This window comes from Manis javanica, chromosome 12 (genome assembly GCF_040802235.1).
Source record: "Manis javanica isolate MJ-LG chromosome 12, MJ_LKY, whole genome shotgun sequence".
NCBI classification, from domain to species: domain Eukaryota; kingdom Metazoa; phylum Chordata; class Mammalia; order Pholidota; family Manidae; genus Manis; species Manis javanica.
Window position 1 is genome coordinate 107,698,868 of NC_133167.1, and position 17,153 is coordinate 107,716,020.

The 17,153-nt window shown below is 44.1% G+C and overlaps 1 protein-coding gene across 8 annotated transcripts in view; it reads right to left on the reverse strand.

The window, feature by feature from the left end:
* Window positions 1-9,412, reverse strand: part of MCPH1 (microcephalin 1) — a 204,212-nt gene extending 194,800 nt beyond the window's left edge. Inside the window, exons 1-3 of one of the 8 annotated variants that reach the window (XM_073219223.1) lie at window positions 9,048-9,410; window positions 8,208-8,299; window positions 5,505-5,623 (exon numbers count right to left, since the gene is read on the reverse strand). In XM_073219223.1, the coding sequence (XP_073075324.1) occupies window positions 5,505-5,623; window positions 8,208-8,299; window positions 9,048-9,087 (251 nt within the window). In that variant the 5' untranslated portion in view covers window positions 9,088-9,410. Of the gene's footprint in view, window positions 1-5,504; window positions 5,624-8,207; window positions 8,300-8,588; window positions 8,857-9,047 lie in introns of those variants that run through there. The other 7 variants (XM_036995909.2, XM_036995911.2, XM_073219225.1 and 4 more) reach the window with 7 other exon arrangements.
* Between the last annotated feature and the right edge of the window lie 7,741 nt (window positions 9,413-17,153).

The following is a 17,153-nucleotide window of genomic DNA, read 5'->3' on the forward strand; positions in this document are numbered from 1 at the left end:
TGACTCTGCCCCTACAGCCTCCCATAAAAACCAAAATAAAACAGGCACATAAGACACATGTGAACAACCTTTCACCAAACTTCTAGTGACATATAAGTAGAAAACGAATCCAGATCCCAGTACAGCTGCAAGTCTGTGGGTGCAAAGCAGAGGAGAAAAGGCTTACAAGTCCCCAGAAAGGAGGGAGGGGCACGGCGGACGCAGATGGAGCATGGGTAAAGCAGCTGAAAAAAGAGGAAGGGCGGCAGTAAACGGCAGAACACCACGGTTAGTTCACAGCAGCCCTTACGGGGAGGGCGTGCATGTGGGCAGGCCAGTCCGACAAACACTGCTTCCAGGGGGCACCAAACATATCAAGGAGGAGGTGACCCTGGGGCTAACAGTGAAGGAGAAGGAACTACGAGGAAAACATGCAAGGATCCCACAGAAAAAAGGCAGCGCCCCCCGCCACATTATCCATAAAGCAATGATGACAAGAGCCAAAATGACCCAAGCGGGTGCCCCAAACCAGGAGCCCTGCCTATAAAATGTATGGAAATAGAACAAAGCAGACTCAATAAAAACTGAAAAAGAAAATGCAAATCAAACCATTTCAGCTGATAGAAACCTACCCTCCTCGCCCAGCCAAAATAAAAACAAACACTAAAATAAAAAAATATTTAAAAACACATACTTAAAAAAAAAACATTAGACTTTAAAGAGGGGAAAAAATCCTTAGCATCCTCAAACAGATCAAAAGTTTATCAGGTCAAAGGCAGAGAAAGACAAATATCAAATAACTTCACTCACTTGTGAAGTCTAAAAACAAGGCAAAACCGAAGGAACAAAGCAGCAGCAGACTCCCAGACCCTGGGAAGGGACAGGTGGTCACCATGGGGGAGGGGCTGGGGAGGCTGGGTGGGGAGGGAGGGAGGGAGAAGGGGATTAAGGATATAATTTGCAGTCACAATATAGGTAGGCCACAGGGATGGCAGTACAGCACGGAGAAGACAAGTAATGACTCTATGGGATCATATTATGCTGACGGACAGTGACTGCAGTGGGAGGGGTGAGGACTTGATAATATAGGTGAATGCTGAAACCACATGCTGTTCATGTGAAACCTTCATAAGATAATATATCAATGATACTTTAATAAAAAAAGTTTATAAGTTTATGAGGGCAAAAGAATTAGAATTATGCTGGCATCAGATGCTTCAAAAGAGCATATGAGGCTCCACTTGTGTTTAGTCCTAACAAACCAAGTGTCCCACAAATAGATACACTGTAAGCTATTAGCCATCCATACTATAAATACAAAAACTCCAATACCAGAAAGGCTTTGGAAACCAACCAAACAAACAAACAAATGGCAAATTTTAAAAGGAAGCAAAAAATGTGTGGCTTTCCCACAGTTTTGAGGTACAGCAGTGACAAGTTCTGCGGGCGGTGGTGATGGGCAGCTCAACTCCAACAGAATCCACTGTCTTCCTGCCACAGGAACCCCAGGGAGGGAAGGGGCAGATGCCGGGCCTCAGATCCTGACTGTGGGAGTGCGAGTCCCGGCTGCGCCCCCACCTACAGGTACCTGAGAAACTGCAGTCAGGCCACAGCTAGGGCAGAAAGAACACAGCTGAACGCCCGAAGCAGGTAGGAAAATGATGACCCACATTTTACAGCTGAACAGGTACCTGCCTGCTGAAGCCAAGTCGTCAACGGTTCCTCAGAGAAACATGAAAGAATCCAGGGTCTAACGTTTATGATGGCTAAGGTAAAACCCAGGAAAACGTGACATATTCGCAAGGAAAGAAACAGTCAGGAGACACCAACCCAAAGAATCTGAACTTACGAGACAAGGTGGTTAAAGCGCTCCGGGAAGCACACTCCCCAGGCGATGGCATACATACCAGTAATGAAACGCAGGAACCCTCAGCTGAGAACTAAAGCACGCATACATAAGAAATGTTAGGACTGAAAAATACCTATAATAAATTTACTAAACGGACTTAACAGATGGAGTTGATGGAGAAAAGTCAGCAATTTTAAGATCAATTGGCAGAGGTAAAAAAATGACTGAAAAATAATAACAAGAGCCAGGGTATCAGGGCCAAGTGGGAAAATGTAAAAGCTGTACTGCACAGAAGGGACTGGAGAACTATGGTCACAGGCCGACCTGGCCCAGCACAGAGTTTATAATAAAGTTTTACTGCAACACAGCCACACTCATTCGCTCGCTTTCCAGGATTCTTCCACACCACAAAAGCTGAGCTGTTGAGTAAAGACCATATGGCCCCCTAGGCCAAAAATATTTATTATCTATCCCTTTACAGAAAAGCTTTGCCAGAAATGGGGCAGAAAAGATATTTGCAGAAATAATGGCCAAGAACTAATCATGTTTTTAGAAAAAATATATAACTTTATTCAAAAAGCTCAGCAGAATCTACACAGATTAAATCTTAAAAGCACCAAACCTAGACACTTAACATTGAACTTCTAAAAACCAAAGATAGGGAGATAAACTTGAAAGAAGCCAGAGGAGAAAAGCATTGTAAAGGTGCTCTTTACAGCAGAGAAATCATCTGGACGCCCACAGGCTCCTTATGAGCCTGAAGACTGTGGGAAAACATCTCTAAGTGGTTAAAAAAACAACTGGGCCTGGGAAATGGGAGGAAGTGCCAGACTTGGCAACTAAGACACTGGTTTCAAGGAAAACGAACAGCACTTATACGGTGGGAAAACCAGCGAACACCTTGCCAGGTGATGGCGATCGGCACGTCCAGTAACAGGCAGATAGAACTGTGGGTCTCTGGGGAGCACACACATGGCTCAGGAGTACCCTGGGCGGAAAGCCATTACTTGGGTCTAATCAGGGGAAACATAAAAAAAGATAAAATAAAAAACGTTTTTCAGTGTTTTAACAAAGGATAGTGAGCCAGTGATGCTGGAGTCTTCACAACTGCCTACAACATAAAAGATAAAGAGATGGTCCAGCCTAAGGAGACAGGCAGCTGTGTACAATGTGGGGCCTGCCTGGACCCTGTATTGAAGGGAGAAAAATCTGCTAGATGACACTGATGGGGTCACTGGACAAACCTACACATTCCAGACAGATTTCCCAGAGGCATTTTCAGGTGAAAATTTTCAAAAAAATAAATGAAAATCTTCATATGAAAGCTCTCTTTCTTTCTTACTTTAGCTGTAATTTAGCTTCTTGTGGCCACCTTCCCAAGATGGACCTCCCACCAATGGCCCACGCCTACAGCCACGGTGGTGACATCCTGCTACCCACACAACAACAAAGGGCTTACGTCCCTCACATTCCACTGGGAACACACGCCCAGGTATCTTCTGACAGCTGGAGCTGCTGGTCTTGTCCCTGTCCCCTAATCTCACCACCCACGGTAGGAGATCGGACCGTATGTACCTACAGAGCCTCCCCTTCAGCACCACACTCTCCAGCCACACCCTCCTCCTTCCAAACAGCCTCTGTGCCTCAACCACATCCCAACTCCAGACCTGCGCCTGTTAGTCCAACAACCCCTCCACCCCCTCCCTCCCTCCCTGCCCCCAGATGAGGCCTGGAGCCAAGCCTACCATCGTCTCCCCTTGGCCTGTCCCTCCAGGTCCCTACCGGTGGCCACCTGGTTAAGCCCAACCCTGCTTCCATCCCATGGTGCGGCAGGCAGCTGGATGAACAGCCTGTTCCTGTGGCCTCACGTTCAAGTGTGCTGTCCTAGAGCAGCCGTGGGTCTTGCCCGGAACTCTAGGTGTTCCCCAGATCCCTCCACCTCCCCATATTCCCACAACTACTTCACTGCTCTCTGCGAGTCCCCAAAGCTTTCTCCTCCTCCTTCTCACATGATAATCTTGCTTCCTCTCCCTGAGAAAGCAGAAGGAACCAGAAAGGAATCTCCTCAAGGCCTGACACTTGGCACCACTGTCTGGTACACGCTGCCTCGTCTCCTGTCCTGAACCCCCACGAGCTGCCCGAGAGAGCTGGCAAGGCACAGGGGGACCTGAATGTCCCATACGCCCACTGACGCGAGCACACGCTCCTGCCTCTGATCATGCCTCCCCGCCACTGAATCGGTTCCATCAGCAGAGATGCTGCCCTTTCCCCCCCGCGAGGCCACCTCTCCCCCAGGCACCACCGCAGCCTCTGCTCCCCACCGGAGCTGTCTCTGTGCCCTGTTCCAGGGCTCGCTTCCACTCAGCAATCCCTTGTTCCCATTAACCCACCAAAACGGCTTATCAAGGCCCCAGAAGCCCCACAAGGCTCTTCCAGGTGGTGACCTCTGAGGCCTGCCTTCCTCATCCCACCTGCCGTGCTGCCGGCGGCCCCCTCCTGGGAAGCCTGACTCCTAGAGCCCCACCCTCGCTGGTTTCCACCCACGCCAGCACAGGGGTGCTCGCCCGTGGAACCTCGTCCCTTCCCCACTATACCCACTGTGATCACATCTGGATCTGTGGCCTAAAGTGACACCACGCACTGAGGACTCCCACATCTTTACGTCCCATCTGTCCCAGGAGCGCCGCACTCATGTATCTACCTGCCCTCCTGAGACCCCTACACGGTGCCCAGTGAGCGCTCAAATTCAGAACCCCTGATTTTCCTTCGGAAGCCTGCCCAAGCTCAGTAAACAGTCTTTCTGTTCCTCACACTAAAAACCTCAGTTACCCTCGACATCTCGCCTTCTCCATAAACTCGCACCCAAACCCTTGGGAAATCTAGGCCGGCACTACCTTCAAAAACACACCCTGACTCTGTTCTTAACGAGCACATCACCACCACCCTGGTTCAAGTAAGAGCTCCAGCCTGGATCCATCAGAAGCCTCCCAACCACGCTCCTGCTTCTGGCGTTGTCCCCCTTCCCACACACCTCTGCGTCCGACCCACCAGGCCCTGCACCGCCTGACACCCCATTACCTCCCTGACCTCAGAAAGTGACTGAGTTTGAAGACAGGGCTTTAAAAGATAATGAAGGTTAAATGAGGGCATTAGTGTGGGCCCTAATCTGATATGAAAGGTGTCCTTGTAAGAGGAGGAAATTAGGACAGAGACCCAGAGAGACCGGGCGAGGACACAGGTAAGACAGCCACGTGCAGGCTACAGAGCGAGGCCTAGGAAGAGACCAACCCGGCCACCACGCCCTGATCTTGGACTCCAGCCTACAGACCTGAGAAACAATCAATTTTTATTGTTTAAGCCGCCTGTGCTGGGCTGTTTGTTAGGGCAGCCTGCGCACACTAATACTGTCTGCTCTGTCACCTTCATGTTCTTATTTTTTCTTGGACATGTGGGCAAATGCAGTGCCTGGGAGCATTCCCTCCAGGCCACGCTGGACATTACGCTTTATCTGCTCTTCAGCTGCAGAAACTAAGGCTTGGGGATGTTAAGTGGCTTGCCCAAGTTATGAGGTAGAGAAGGATGGAAATCAAATTTCATCTGGCCCTATGATCGTACAGACTATTTCCACACTTCACCAACACCAGACACTTAAAGAACAAAATAAAAGAATCCTTACTTTTCAACCCAGAGCACGGAAACAAGCTTCACGCCTCTCTTCTGAGCCTTGTCCCAAGTGCTCTGGTATCCGTCCTTGAACACAACGTGAGTGACTTGTTTATTAAAAGTTTTTGAAACCTGTAGACAAAATGCAGAACAAATCTAAATTACCATTTGCAATTTCCTAAGTAAAAATGATCAAAAAGGATACTTCATTCACTATTTATCAAAACAAAAGTGTCCAAAACGCCTCCCCCAGCAATTCCATTTTTCAGAATCTGTCATTTTCCCGAGGTCGTTGTCAAATTAGGCAAACACCAGGCAGCACTTCTAAATGCCTCTCAGGATGGGTAGAGGAGCAGTTGGGGAGAAAGCACAGCAGCCCACCCGTCTGTGCCCAGAGGCCGCCCCGCCTCCCCTAGACCACTCCCTTTGTGGTTCAGCACAAACTGATGAGCAGAAGATACGGGCAACCTTCTCGACTCTGAAGAGTGTGAGCACAGGGAAGACCCGGTCGCTGATGACCCCAAGGCCCTCACAGAACCCCTACTCTGTCATTTACAGGGCAGTCTTGGCCCCACTGTGGGTGTCACTCAGATGCTTGCAGGGAAAAGGACGAACACAAACTCGCACACGGAGGATAACGGGGAGGAGCCAAGGCGGATCCAAAGGACAATGTGAGAATGACCCACGGAGGAAGGAATCCAAAGGGGCCCCCACGAAAAGACACAGTGGGGAACCTGGGTGGGGGGCCGCCCACCATCGGGGCCAGCCTGCTCCTCTGGCTTTGGGGCACACTCTCCTTTCGCTTTGCTGAACTGAAACCCCCGTGTGGAACTTTCTCTTGGGTCTCTGGAAAAAGGACAGCTACTAAGACCAAAGAGCGAGTGAGATGATAATAAAAATAAGTCCTGTATTAGTAAAATAAAAAATAAATGCAGAAAGGAGAATCCCAAACATCAGAAGTTGGCTCTACAAGAAAACTAATGAAATCAATAAAAACCCAGGTCCACATTATCAGGGAATTGAAAGAAATGGCACAAATAACCAGTATTAGCAAGGAGTAATCAATACAGATCACGAAAACATTGAAACATTCGAACAGTATACTATGAACAATTTTGAGCCAATAAACTTGAGAATTTAGATGAAATGGATAAACCTCTAAGAAGAAAAGAAACAGAAACACCAACTTTTTGCAAGCACTTAGAAGAAATAAGATAATTAATCCTGTAATTATCAAATTAAAGCTGTCATGACTAGTGGCTTCATCAGCAAATTACATCAAATATCTAAGAGAAAAATATGAATCTTACAGAAACTTAGAATAAAAAAGAGAAAGCTGCAACTTGTGTTTTGGAGTCAGCACGTCATTAGCACTAAATCACGTAAAGGTCCTGCACAAAAGGGCCAGTGTCACTCCTGGAAATTTGATGGAAAACTCAACAAAATATTAGCAAACTCTTATCAATTAATATTTAAAAAGGATAATACATCCCCACCACTTGTACTTATTCCAGGATTGTAAAACTGGTTAACATTAAAAAAAAAAACACATTGTTATTTACTACATTAATAAAAAGAGAAAAATCATGTGACCATCTTAATGCAAGCAGAAACACATCTGATGAAATTAAAAAGTGTATTCATGAGGAAAATTCTTATAAATTAGCATCTGACAATTGGTAAAAAAATTGCTTCAGGTGAAATACCAAAGCTTTTCCTTGAGAAGAGTAACCAAAGATGTCTGGGATATTACCTGTTTTTTATTCAACACTGGCCCTGGCTGGAGCAGAAAAATAAATCAGAAGGTGTTAGGAATACAAGAAATAGAAATAAAACTGTTCGCACATGACTCAACTGTGTAGTTTTTTAAGACCCCCAAAACACCACAGAATTCCGAAGTGAGTTTGGTAAGCTTTCAGGACACAAAGTGGGTACACAACAATTATTTCTAGATGCCAGCAGCACTTAGAAAAAGGATAAAAGAGAGTTTACAATAGCATCAAAGTGACAGGGAAAATTTGAAACATTATTGAAAGAAATTAAAGAAACCAAATCACCATAGGCACATGGGTTCATGGGTTGGAAGAACCAATTTCGTAAAAAATGTCAGTTCTCTGTACACTGAAGTATTGGTATCAATCCCATCCTGACGAAATTCTGAAACCCCAGAAGTGAAAGGCACACACTTCTGGGGTCAGCTCACCCCTGGGCCCCCTCCTCACGGGCTGCAGAAATACTGAACGGTCTCCGCCTCCAGCATTTCATTCTAACCGCCTGGGTGGTCACCCCTCTGGTGGCCTTCCCTGACCCCTAGGGTCTCAACCCGTAGAACACTGCCTTCGCTCCTATCTCAAGGTCCAGATGTGTATACCCCAATGTCTATCAGATATTTCCAATATGCCCAGATTCACAAGCTTTCCCTTAAAAGCTGCTCCTTTCCCTGAGTTCCTCACTTGGATCAACAGCATCCATACGTGTGCCCAGCGGCAGAACCTGTATTTTATTCCTAGATCTCCTCTTTCACAACCAAGACCAGGTCGTCCATAATCCAGTTCTAAATTCCTTCCTCTCACAGTCTCCTTTTTTCTCCCACCACTTACTTACCCACTGTCTTCCTTATCCTTCGTGTTTTAAGTATTAACTACCTAAATAAATGTAAATCTATCTCATTGTGTATGAGAACTGTCATACGTATAGCAATGGTAAAATTTTTTACCTTTGCCCCCATATCCACAAGTTGGTTTGTAAATGTCTTTGAATAATTTTCTGTCCCATTGGCTGACCACACTTCAACATAGGCCACAACATCTGAAAATAAACAAGATGTTAGCATGAAATGCATTTGAAATTCCAGCATCCGTGGCCCAAGGATTTCAACAGATTTCTCTTGTTCTACTTACATTAAAAAGTAAATTTTAAATTTATTCTATTAAAAGCCTATTCAAAATAGTACTAGTGCGAGCACGTTCTTAAAATCTCAAGCAAAGAACTTTACCCACACATGTCACACACGTCATGTTTACATTCTAAACACTCTATGCTCATCCAAATTCCCAAACCAGAGTCTGTTTTCTGTAAAGGACTAGATAATAAATACTTTAGGCTTTGAGGGCCACAAAACCCCTCAACTTCGAGTGTAGCACAAAAGTACCCAAACATAATACATTAATAAGCACGGCTGTCGGTGTAATGACGCTCCTGGTACTAACAATAGACACTGACAGGAGAGGCGCTCCTATTTCTTTGCCTAATTTCATGATTGCTCCACGCCCCTGAATTCACCGGGCCACGCAAAGGCACGAGGGGCGGGGAGAAGGCTGAAAATTCAGCCACCCCTCAGGTGCCCCGCCACGTACTGCACCTTCCTCCTCGGCAGGGCCAGGTGGCGGGGGGCGGCCCTGGACTCGGGGGCAACCCCCCCCGGGGGCCGGGATGACTTCCGGGAGGGCCGGACTCCCCTCCCCGCGAGCCCCATCCCCCGTCCCCAGCGCAGGCAGCGGCCTAGATGAGGGTCCTTAAGCCTGTCCCCTCCCCAGGAAACAGGAAGCACCCTCACCCTTCAGGACCGGATTCCCTGGCGTCCCGGGAGCCGCCATGAGGAGCTGCGAGCTCGGAACCGCTCGGAGTCCCGCGAACAGAGGCGGGCGGCACTGAGCATGCGCAGGGCGCTCCAGCGCCGCTCCCCTCCGGCTACGCGTAACTCTGCCTTCCGCGTTTTCTAAATAGCCCGAGGGGGCGGGAGAAAGCTAAACCCTAACCCCGCGGAAAGTGCTTGGTGCTCTTCCTGCGCGGAGGCGCGCTGCGTCCGCGCTGCCCGAGGGCGCCCGCCTCTGCCCGTTCGCAGTTACGCGAACGCGCTCGCTGCGGGCTCGGGGCCCCCACCCGCGACCCCCGCCTCGCGGACCCCGAGGCTCGCGGGACTGCCGCTAGGAGGGTCCCACCCACGGCCGCGCCGGCGGACCCTAGGCCGAGACCCCCGGGGCGCCTCCGCATCTCCACCTCAGGCCCCGCCAGGGAGCCTCCGTATCTCAGATGCCCACGGAGGTGCGGGAGCGGGCCCCCCAACCTCACACACTAACGGGACTCCAGACCGTAGATCCGCGGCCAGGGTCCAGCTGGCCCGGCAGCCCCCTCGAACTCTGCTGCCCACAAGTCCCGGAGTGGACAGGTCCAGACCGGAGCGGGACCAGCCCCGTGGGGAGGAGAGCCCCCCACCCGGCGCACCGCTCGGCCGCCTGGGGCTTCAAACCTCCCGCGTTCGGGAGGCGCCCCGCCCACGCCACGCCCACACCTCCGCTTCACCTACGCCTACGCCCCCATCCCGCGCCCCACCCACATCCCCGCTTCACCTAAGCCCCCTCGCCCCGCCCCGCGCTCCACCCACATCCCCTCCTCACCTACGTCCTACGCGCCGTCCACCCCTGCGCCTCGGCCGCGGGGCTGCGCGCCTGAGCCCGTGAGTCCAGCGTCTACAGTCAGGGCCCCCCCTTGCTGGGTGCCGCTGAAGCGGGAACGGTTTTCTGGCTAGTGATCATCAATTATAAACCCCAACAGGGAAAGATGTACATTGTATCTTCTGTAAGAAGTCAACTGCCTCTGCAACTCAGTCGCTGAAAAACCATTATCACCCTGAAGTCCTGCTTTTCTCCAGTGGACTTTATTCGAAACAACCCCTCCTAACATCCTCCTTCTCCAAAAAATAACCTGCTTCTTTATAGCACTTGCCTATAGTTCTGCTATACCTTGCCTGTCTAGAATTGTGATTCTCTGCTATTCCTGAGTAAATCCGGTTTGCTGGTAAAATAACTGACAGGGTTTTTTAAAGTTTAAGAAGATTTAGAATTAAATAGTGAGTCACGAAGTAGAGCAAATCAATCACCTTTGGCCTGGATATTAACAAAAAACTTCAGTATTTGATAGATTCTTCACCTTCAGGGTCAAAAAATATTTTCTCCTAGGGTTTCTTCCAGAAATATCACAGTTTTGGGTTTTATATTTAGGGCTAGGCTGCTTTGAGTTAATTTTTGAATATGGTAGAAGTAAGGACCACAGTTCATTTGTTTGCACATACGGTATCCACATCCAAATTGTTCCAACACCATTTGTTGAAAAGCTGTACCTCCCCCTCCACTGCATTCATTGGCTTTGCACATAGTAAAAATCAGTTGTTCAGACATGTATGGTTTAATTTTAGACTTCTTACTCTGTTCCATTGAGCTATTTATCTTTACACCAGTACCATATAGATTAGTGTAGCTTTATGAATAAGTTGTGAAATCAGGTAATATAATTCCTACCACTTTGTTCTTAAAATCAGATTGTCAGTTTCTACTAAAAAACAACAACAGTCCTGTGTCTTCTGGTCTCTCTTTTAGGGCTAGTTGTATTTGAAAAAGAAAAAAAAAACAAAACAACAACAAAACAATAAAAAGCCTGCTGGGATTTTGTTTGGGATTGTGTTGAATCTCAGGTCTCTTTAAGGGAGAATCGACATCTTAACAATATTGAACCTTATGATCCATTAAAATTTATTTACATCTTCTTTAATATCTCTCAGCAATGGTAGGTATTTTTCAGAGGATGGGCCTCTAACAACTTTTGTCATACGTAGCCATTTCTATTTTTTTATGATATTGTAAGTGGTTTTTTACAATTTCAATTTCTGGTTGTTAATTTATGGAAATACAATTGGTAGTGAATTAATCTTACATTCTACAACCTTCCTAATTTACTTAATAGTTGTAATAGCTTTTCTCATTCGTTCCCTATAATGTTCTAAAGACAGTCATGTTGTCTGTGTTTGGAGGAAAACTTTTCTTCTTCCAGCATGGGTCTGTGACTGGACCCTGCAAATTAATGGTGGACAGATTAACAGGAGAAAAGTTAAGGTTTATTTACATGCGCTTGAGGGTGGGGGAGTACCCCCCTCCCTCCCTTAATAACTCCCTTAATAGCCAGAGATAAAAGGTTTATATATAAAACTTAACAAATCCAGTAGTAGGGGAAGATTTAGAACTTCAGTTGAAAATTGAAGAGGGTTCTATTAGGCTTTTTGATGGTCACAGGAATGGGTAGTCTGTTTCCTTGGCAACTGAATTCACAAGAAACTCCCTGGGAGGGGTTCTAATGGTAGCTGTATTTTTGGGAGGCTCTGCTTTCATCCCATAAGGGAAGTTCAGATAAGATTTATTTCTGTATTTCTTTAGCTCAAATGTTTACACTTTAATCTTTATACCAACTCTGGGTGTACAGTGCTGGATAGACAGGTAGGAACAGTTATCCTTTTCTTCCTGATCTTGGGGAGAAAGCCTTTGGCCTTTCAACATTAACTATGATGTTAGCTGTGGGTCTTTCACAGATGCATTGTATCAGGTTGAGGAAGGTCCTTTTTCTTCCCATTTTGCTGAGAGCTTTTCCATTTTTCAGATCAGGAATTCTAAAAATTAGAATGTCTGATTTTGTCAAATGCTTTCTTTGAATCTACTATTATGATTATATAATTTTTTTCTTCTATTTGTGAATAGTGAGTTACACTGGCTGATTTTTTAATGTTGAGTTAATCCTGCATTTCCAGGATAGATCGGCTTACTCATGATGTACCCCTTTCTATATTGTCAGATTTGTTTTGCTAAAAATTTGTTTGTCTAAAATTTGCTTAGAATGTTTGCATCTAACTTCATGACAGATTTGGGTTTATAGTGTTCTTATAATGGAAACTTGGAGGTACAAGAAGGAATAAAACAATAAAAAGTGCTAAGATGTGGGTTAATCTACATGACTATTGATCATACAAATATAAACAACAAATATTTTTTGTATAAAACAACAATACTAGTCTTATGAGGTTAAAATACAGTTTATATGTAGCAAAATGCATGATAGTAATGATGTATTGATAGAGGAGTTTATGTAGTAAAAAATACTCTTAGATCCTTTTATTTTACAGAAAATGGTGAAAAGTACTCATTTTTATTAGAGTGTGATAAAGCAAGGATGCATTTTGTAACCTTTAGGAAAACCAAGAAAAGAAATTAAATATTGTGTAACTACCAAACTAATGAAAGTGGAAATGAAATAATAAAATATAATCCATTCCCAAAAAAACAAAAGGAAGGAGAAAAAAATATAGCAAGCAGGAGAATATACATACAGACGGTACACTTAAATCCAAATTTATCAATAATTATATTAAATAAAAGCACCCATTCTTGATGGAATACTCAAGGGAATAGGAATTTGGTGTTACATCTCAGCATAAATAAATAAATGTACATAAAGCCACTTCATCTTAATGGGGAAACATGGAGGCATTTCTCCTATGATCCAGAGCAATGATGCTCACTGTCTACAGAACCAGTCAACCCTATATAGTGAGATGTGAAGCACTTCACTAGATAAGAGATTCAACCAGTGACATAAGAACTTAAGAATAAGTAAAACTATTTCGATGTTAGATGACATGATAGCACATCTGGAAAATCCTAGGGAATCATTGATAAAATTAACTTAAAAAACAATTTCAGTAAGGATCCAGAAATAAAATTAACCATCCATGGAGAAAACTCCACTTGCAATAACAATAAAGAATAAACCTAACAAGAAGTGTGCAAAATCTCAAAACAATGAGAAGAACTTTAAAACAACTCCTAAAAGTAGATCTGAGCAAATGGAAAGACATCTCTGGTTCTTGGGTTGGGTGCTTAGCATCATAATGTCTGTTCTTCCTAATTTAATTGAATGTGATCCCAATTTAAAAATACCAACAATCTTTTGATAGAGCTAGACAAGGTGATGCTAAAGCACGCTAGGAAGCCACCGAAAAAGAAAAGCTACAAGGGGTCTAAACCTACCAGATATACAACATACTAGAAAGTCTCCATCACTAAAACTGTGGTCCTGGTGCCTGACTCCACAAACATCAGGAGGCTAGTGGTGAGGGCCCAGATATAAACCCAAGTATGTGTGGACATTTAGTATAGCATAGAGGTATTGCCTCGAATCACTGGGTCAAAGATAGACTTTTAAATAAATGGCACTAGGAAATTGGTGTCATAGGACAAAACTGTAGAATTAAATTAATATCTCATGCTATTCGTAAGAATAAATCTAAAATAGATTGGAGATCTAAATGTAAAAATTTATCAACATACAAGTTCTAAAAGAACATATAGGTGAATTCCTCCATAACCTTGTATACAGACAAGGCTTATAACTATAACTGAAAATCAGATGCAATTAAAGAATGATAAAAAAAAATCACACACCATGAGCAAAATCAAAAGACAGCTGAAGGAGATCAGAATCAGAGAGAGATTTGAAGATGCTGCTGGCTTTGAGAATGGAGGAGGGGACCAAGGACTGCAGCAGCTGCTTGGAGCAGGAAAAGGCCAGGAGACAGAGCCTCCCTCAGGACCCCAGCCCTGCAACCCCTTGCCTTTAGCCCTGGGAGACTCATTGCTGACTTCAGATGTCCAGAACTGCAAGATAGTAAATTTGTGTTGTTTTAAAGCACACACACACACACTAAAAGGCAAATGACGAACTAGAAAAATATGTACAATATTTCTATTGTATTTGTTTTTAATTCTTAAAAACTGCAGGAAAGACCAAAAATATATATAAAAAATGGGCAAAAAGAACAAACTAGTCACTAAAAAGATACAAAAACTCTCCTTAAATTTATGAAACCTTATTCATAATTAGAGAAATGCCACCTTAAAGTACACTGGGATATCACTTTCCTTTCATATCATCAACAATGGAAAAGTTGGATAATATATTCTGTCAGAAATCCTGTCGGTAAATAGTGTTACACATAGCTGGTGGAAATAAAAAATATTTACAACCTTTTGGAAGGGAATTTGCTAATATCTAACACAAATATGTGTGCCTTATTTTCTGACCCCACCAATGCCACTTATAGGAATTTACCCAGAAGATGTTCTTCTAGCAATATGAAAAAATACATGTAATCAAGTATTTTAATTGCAGCATTGCATATAACTACAAAATACCTGAAATAGTTTAAATGCTCCATATGGAAGAGTAATTGAATAAACTATTTATGCAATGCAACACTTTGCAGCAGTGGATAAAAAAAAGAATGAGGAAAATTCCTAGAAACTGATACGGAATGATTTGCAGGACATACGATTGTAAGAAAAAAAGCAAAGTATGAAAGCATATTCACAGTATATGTTCTATGAGTTGGCTTGTGTCCTCCCAAAATTCATACATTGGAGTCCTAATCCCAGTACTTCAGAACATGGCCCTATTTGGAAATGGGGACACTGCAGATCTATTTAATTAAGGGGAAATCTTACTGCCCTAGGGTGGGCCCCAAATCCACTGTGTCCTCAGATAAGGGAAATTTGGACAGACATGCACACAGAGAGAACTCTACGTAAAGGCAAGTCACAAGCCACAAGCCCAGGAACTACCGCAAGCTGGGAAAGAGACTTGTATCGGATCCTTCTCTAGAGCTTGCAAAGGGAACACGCCCCACCCACACCTTGACCTTGGACTTCTAACTCCAGAACTGGGAGACAGTATATTTCTGTTGTCAAAGCCAGTCATCTGTGGTTTCTGTTGCAGCACCCTCAGGAAACGAACACAGTATGCAACCTTTCGTGTAAGAAACAAAGGGAAAAAATGAAAGGAATATCTTCAAGTATGTGCAAAACATAATTAGGGAGCACAAAGCAAAAGTTTAGGCCTGGGTGGGTAGGAGTAGGGTGGAGACGAGGCCGAGAGGCTGAGAACTATAGTTCTGGTGTTTAGAACCATGTTAATGGACCATATGCTCAAAACATAAATAAAAAGTCAACAAGGCTCAAAATAAAAAGGTTTCAAAAAATTATGGCAGGAAAATAGCTGTCTGGGCTAGACTGTGTGTAGTTCTGATGGTCCTAACCTCTCAGCATAGTAGACAGATTACACTGGCAGCCTAGCCATGCCCAGTGCAGGTCCAACCAGCTGGACCGTTCTCACTTAGGCACATAGTGACAGTACATAAGGGGTCCAAGAAAATGCGTGCAAGAAGCTAATGTGGTTCTTTAATAGATCTTACCCTACCAACAGAAAAGCAGTGCCTGCTGTTCAAGTTAAAATCATTTCTGTTAAGGATGGGATGATTTTAGTATAGAATTTGAATGGCTAGGAAAATACTGATAGAAAGTTCTGTATTAAAAAAAATATATTCCTCATATAAACTGTGTCCAGAGTTGAGTCTCGGGTGCAAAAGTGTTTTGATTTAATGCTGTTTCAAGGGCAGTTCAGTGCTGTAACAAACAGCTTTGTAAAAAAAATAAAGAATAAAAGGCTTGACTGAGCAAGAACATATTGAAAAAGACTCATCCGTGACACAAGAAAATGCTGAATTTAAATGATGCTGTCACGCAGTCCAACATATGTGTTCAACAGATTACGGAAATCAGGCTGACAGTTCCTACCACAGAGATGCTTAAATAAGCATCAGTCCCACAGCTCAGGTCTCGATGTCAGGCCCCCATTTGCTAAGATTTTTATTCTAAATTCCTTCCATAGATATTTACTGAGCTCCTTCATGTATCCGGAACTGCACAAGGCTTTGAATATATGGTTTGACCCTCTTCTCATTTGATTCACTGCCTCTTGCTATCAAAGGAGAATCGACTAAGTTATATATATGAGACTGTACATCTCATTACTAAGAACAAGGTTAATTAAAATGATAAGTTCAAAAAAACTTGGCCTTGCCACTAATATGCCCTACTTTTCCTTGTTGTCATGGCATTCCCATGCAGGGTTTTCCATAAAATAATTTAATCTAAAGAAAGGACCTAGTAAAGTCTAAAATAAGTTATCTGTGCCTCTTCATTTTTACTCTCTGCAGAAGTATAAAAGATGAAAGACATTTTTCTCTGCCAAACTCACCCGCAATAAAAGGGATTTATACTAGAAAGCCCTTTTATACCCACTCAGGACAAAGGAAACGCTGAAAATATTGACTTCTGCGAGACGCACGCTTCAGCTCAGTAGGTGGCAAGCTTTTCAGAGACTTCTTGCTGCCAACCTGCCAACACGCCAACAGGAGTCAAGACAGGCACAGCTCTTGAGGAGTCTGGGCCAGCGAGGCAGATAAAAGGCCCGGTGCTTCAGAAGGAAACCCTGGTGCCCTAGGGTCTGAAGGTCCCTCTGGAATCTTCTTTCTCAACCACACATCATCAACATTTAGGGCAGAAGTAGATCTGAGTTTCCTAGGAGCTCATGACTTTCAAAGGTGAAGCACATATTCCCTGAGTTACATTTTCCTTTATGGTGTTTTGACAAAAGACAGTGGAGAAGAACTTGACCTGCATACATTAAACCTAATAGAAAACTTTGTAATTTTCTAGTGAAAATATAACTCTTAATTATTAGTATTAGAAGCACAGATGGCATTTTTTTTGAAGTATAATAACAAAATGCACTTCTCTTAAGCTCACATTTTTAAAAATGAAGGTTTTATATGTTTTAAAATGAGATATAGAATAACTAACATGGTTGCATTCACAAACATGAAGAAAAGGTAAAGCCCATAAGAACATGAACTGAAATAAGTGAATGAGTGGAAAGGAAGAAAAAAAAAACAAAACAGAGGGCAGGAAAGCCCCAAGGACTGCGATGACCTGCAAGAACAGTG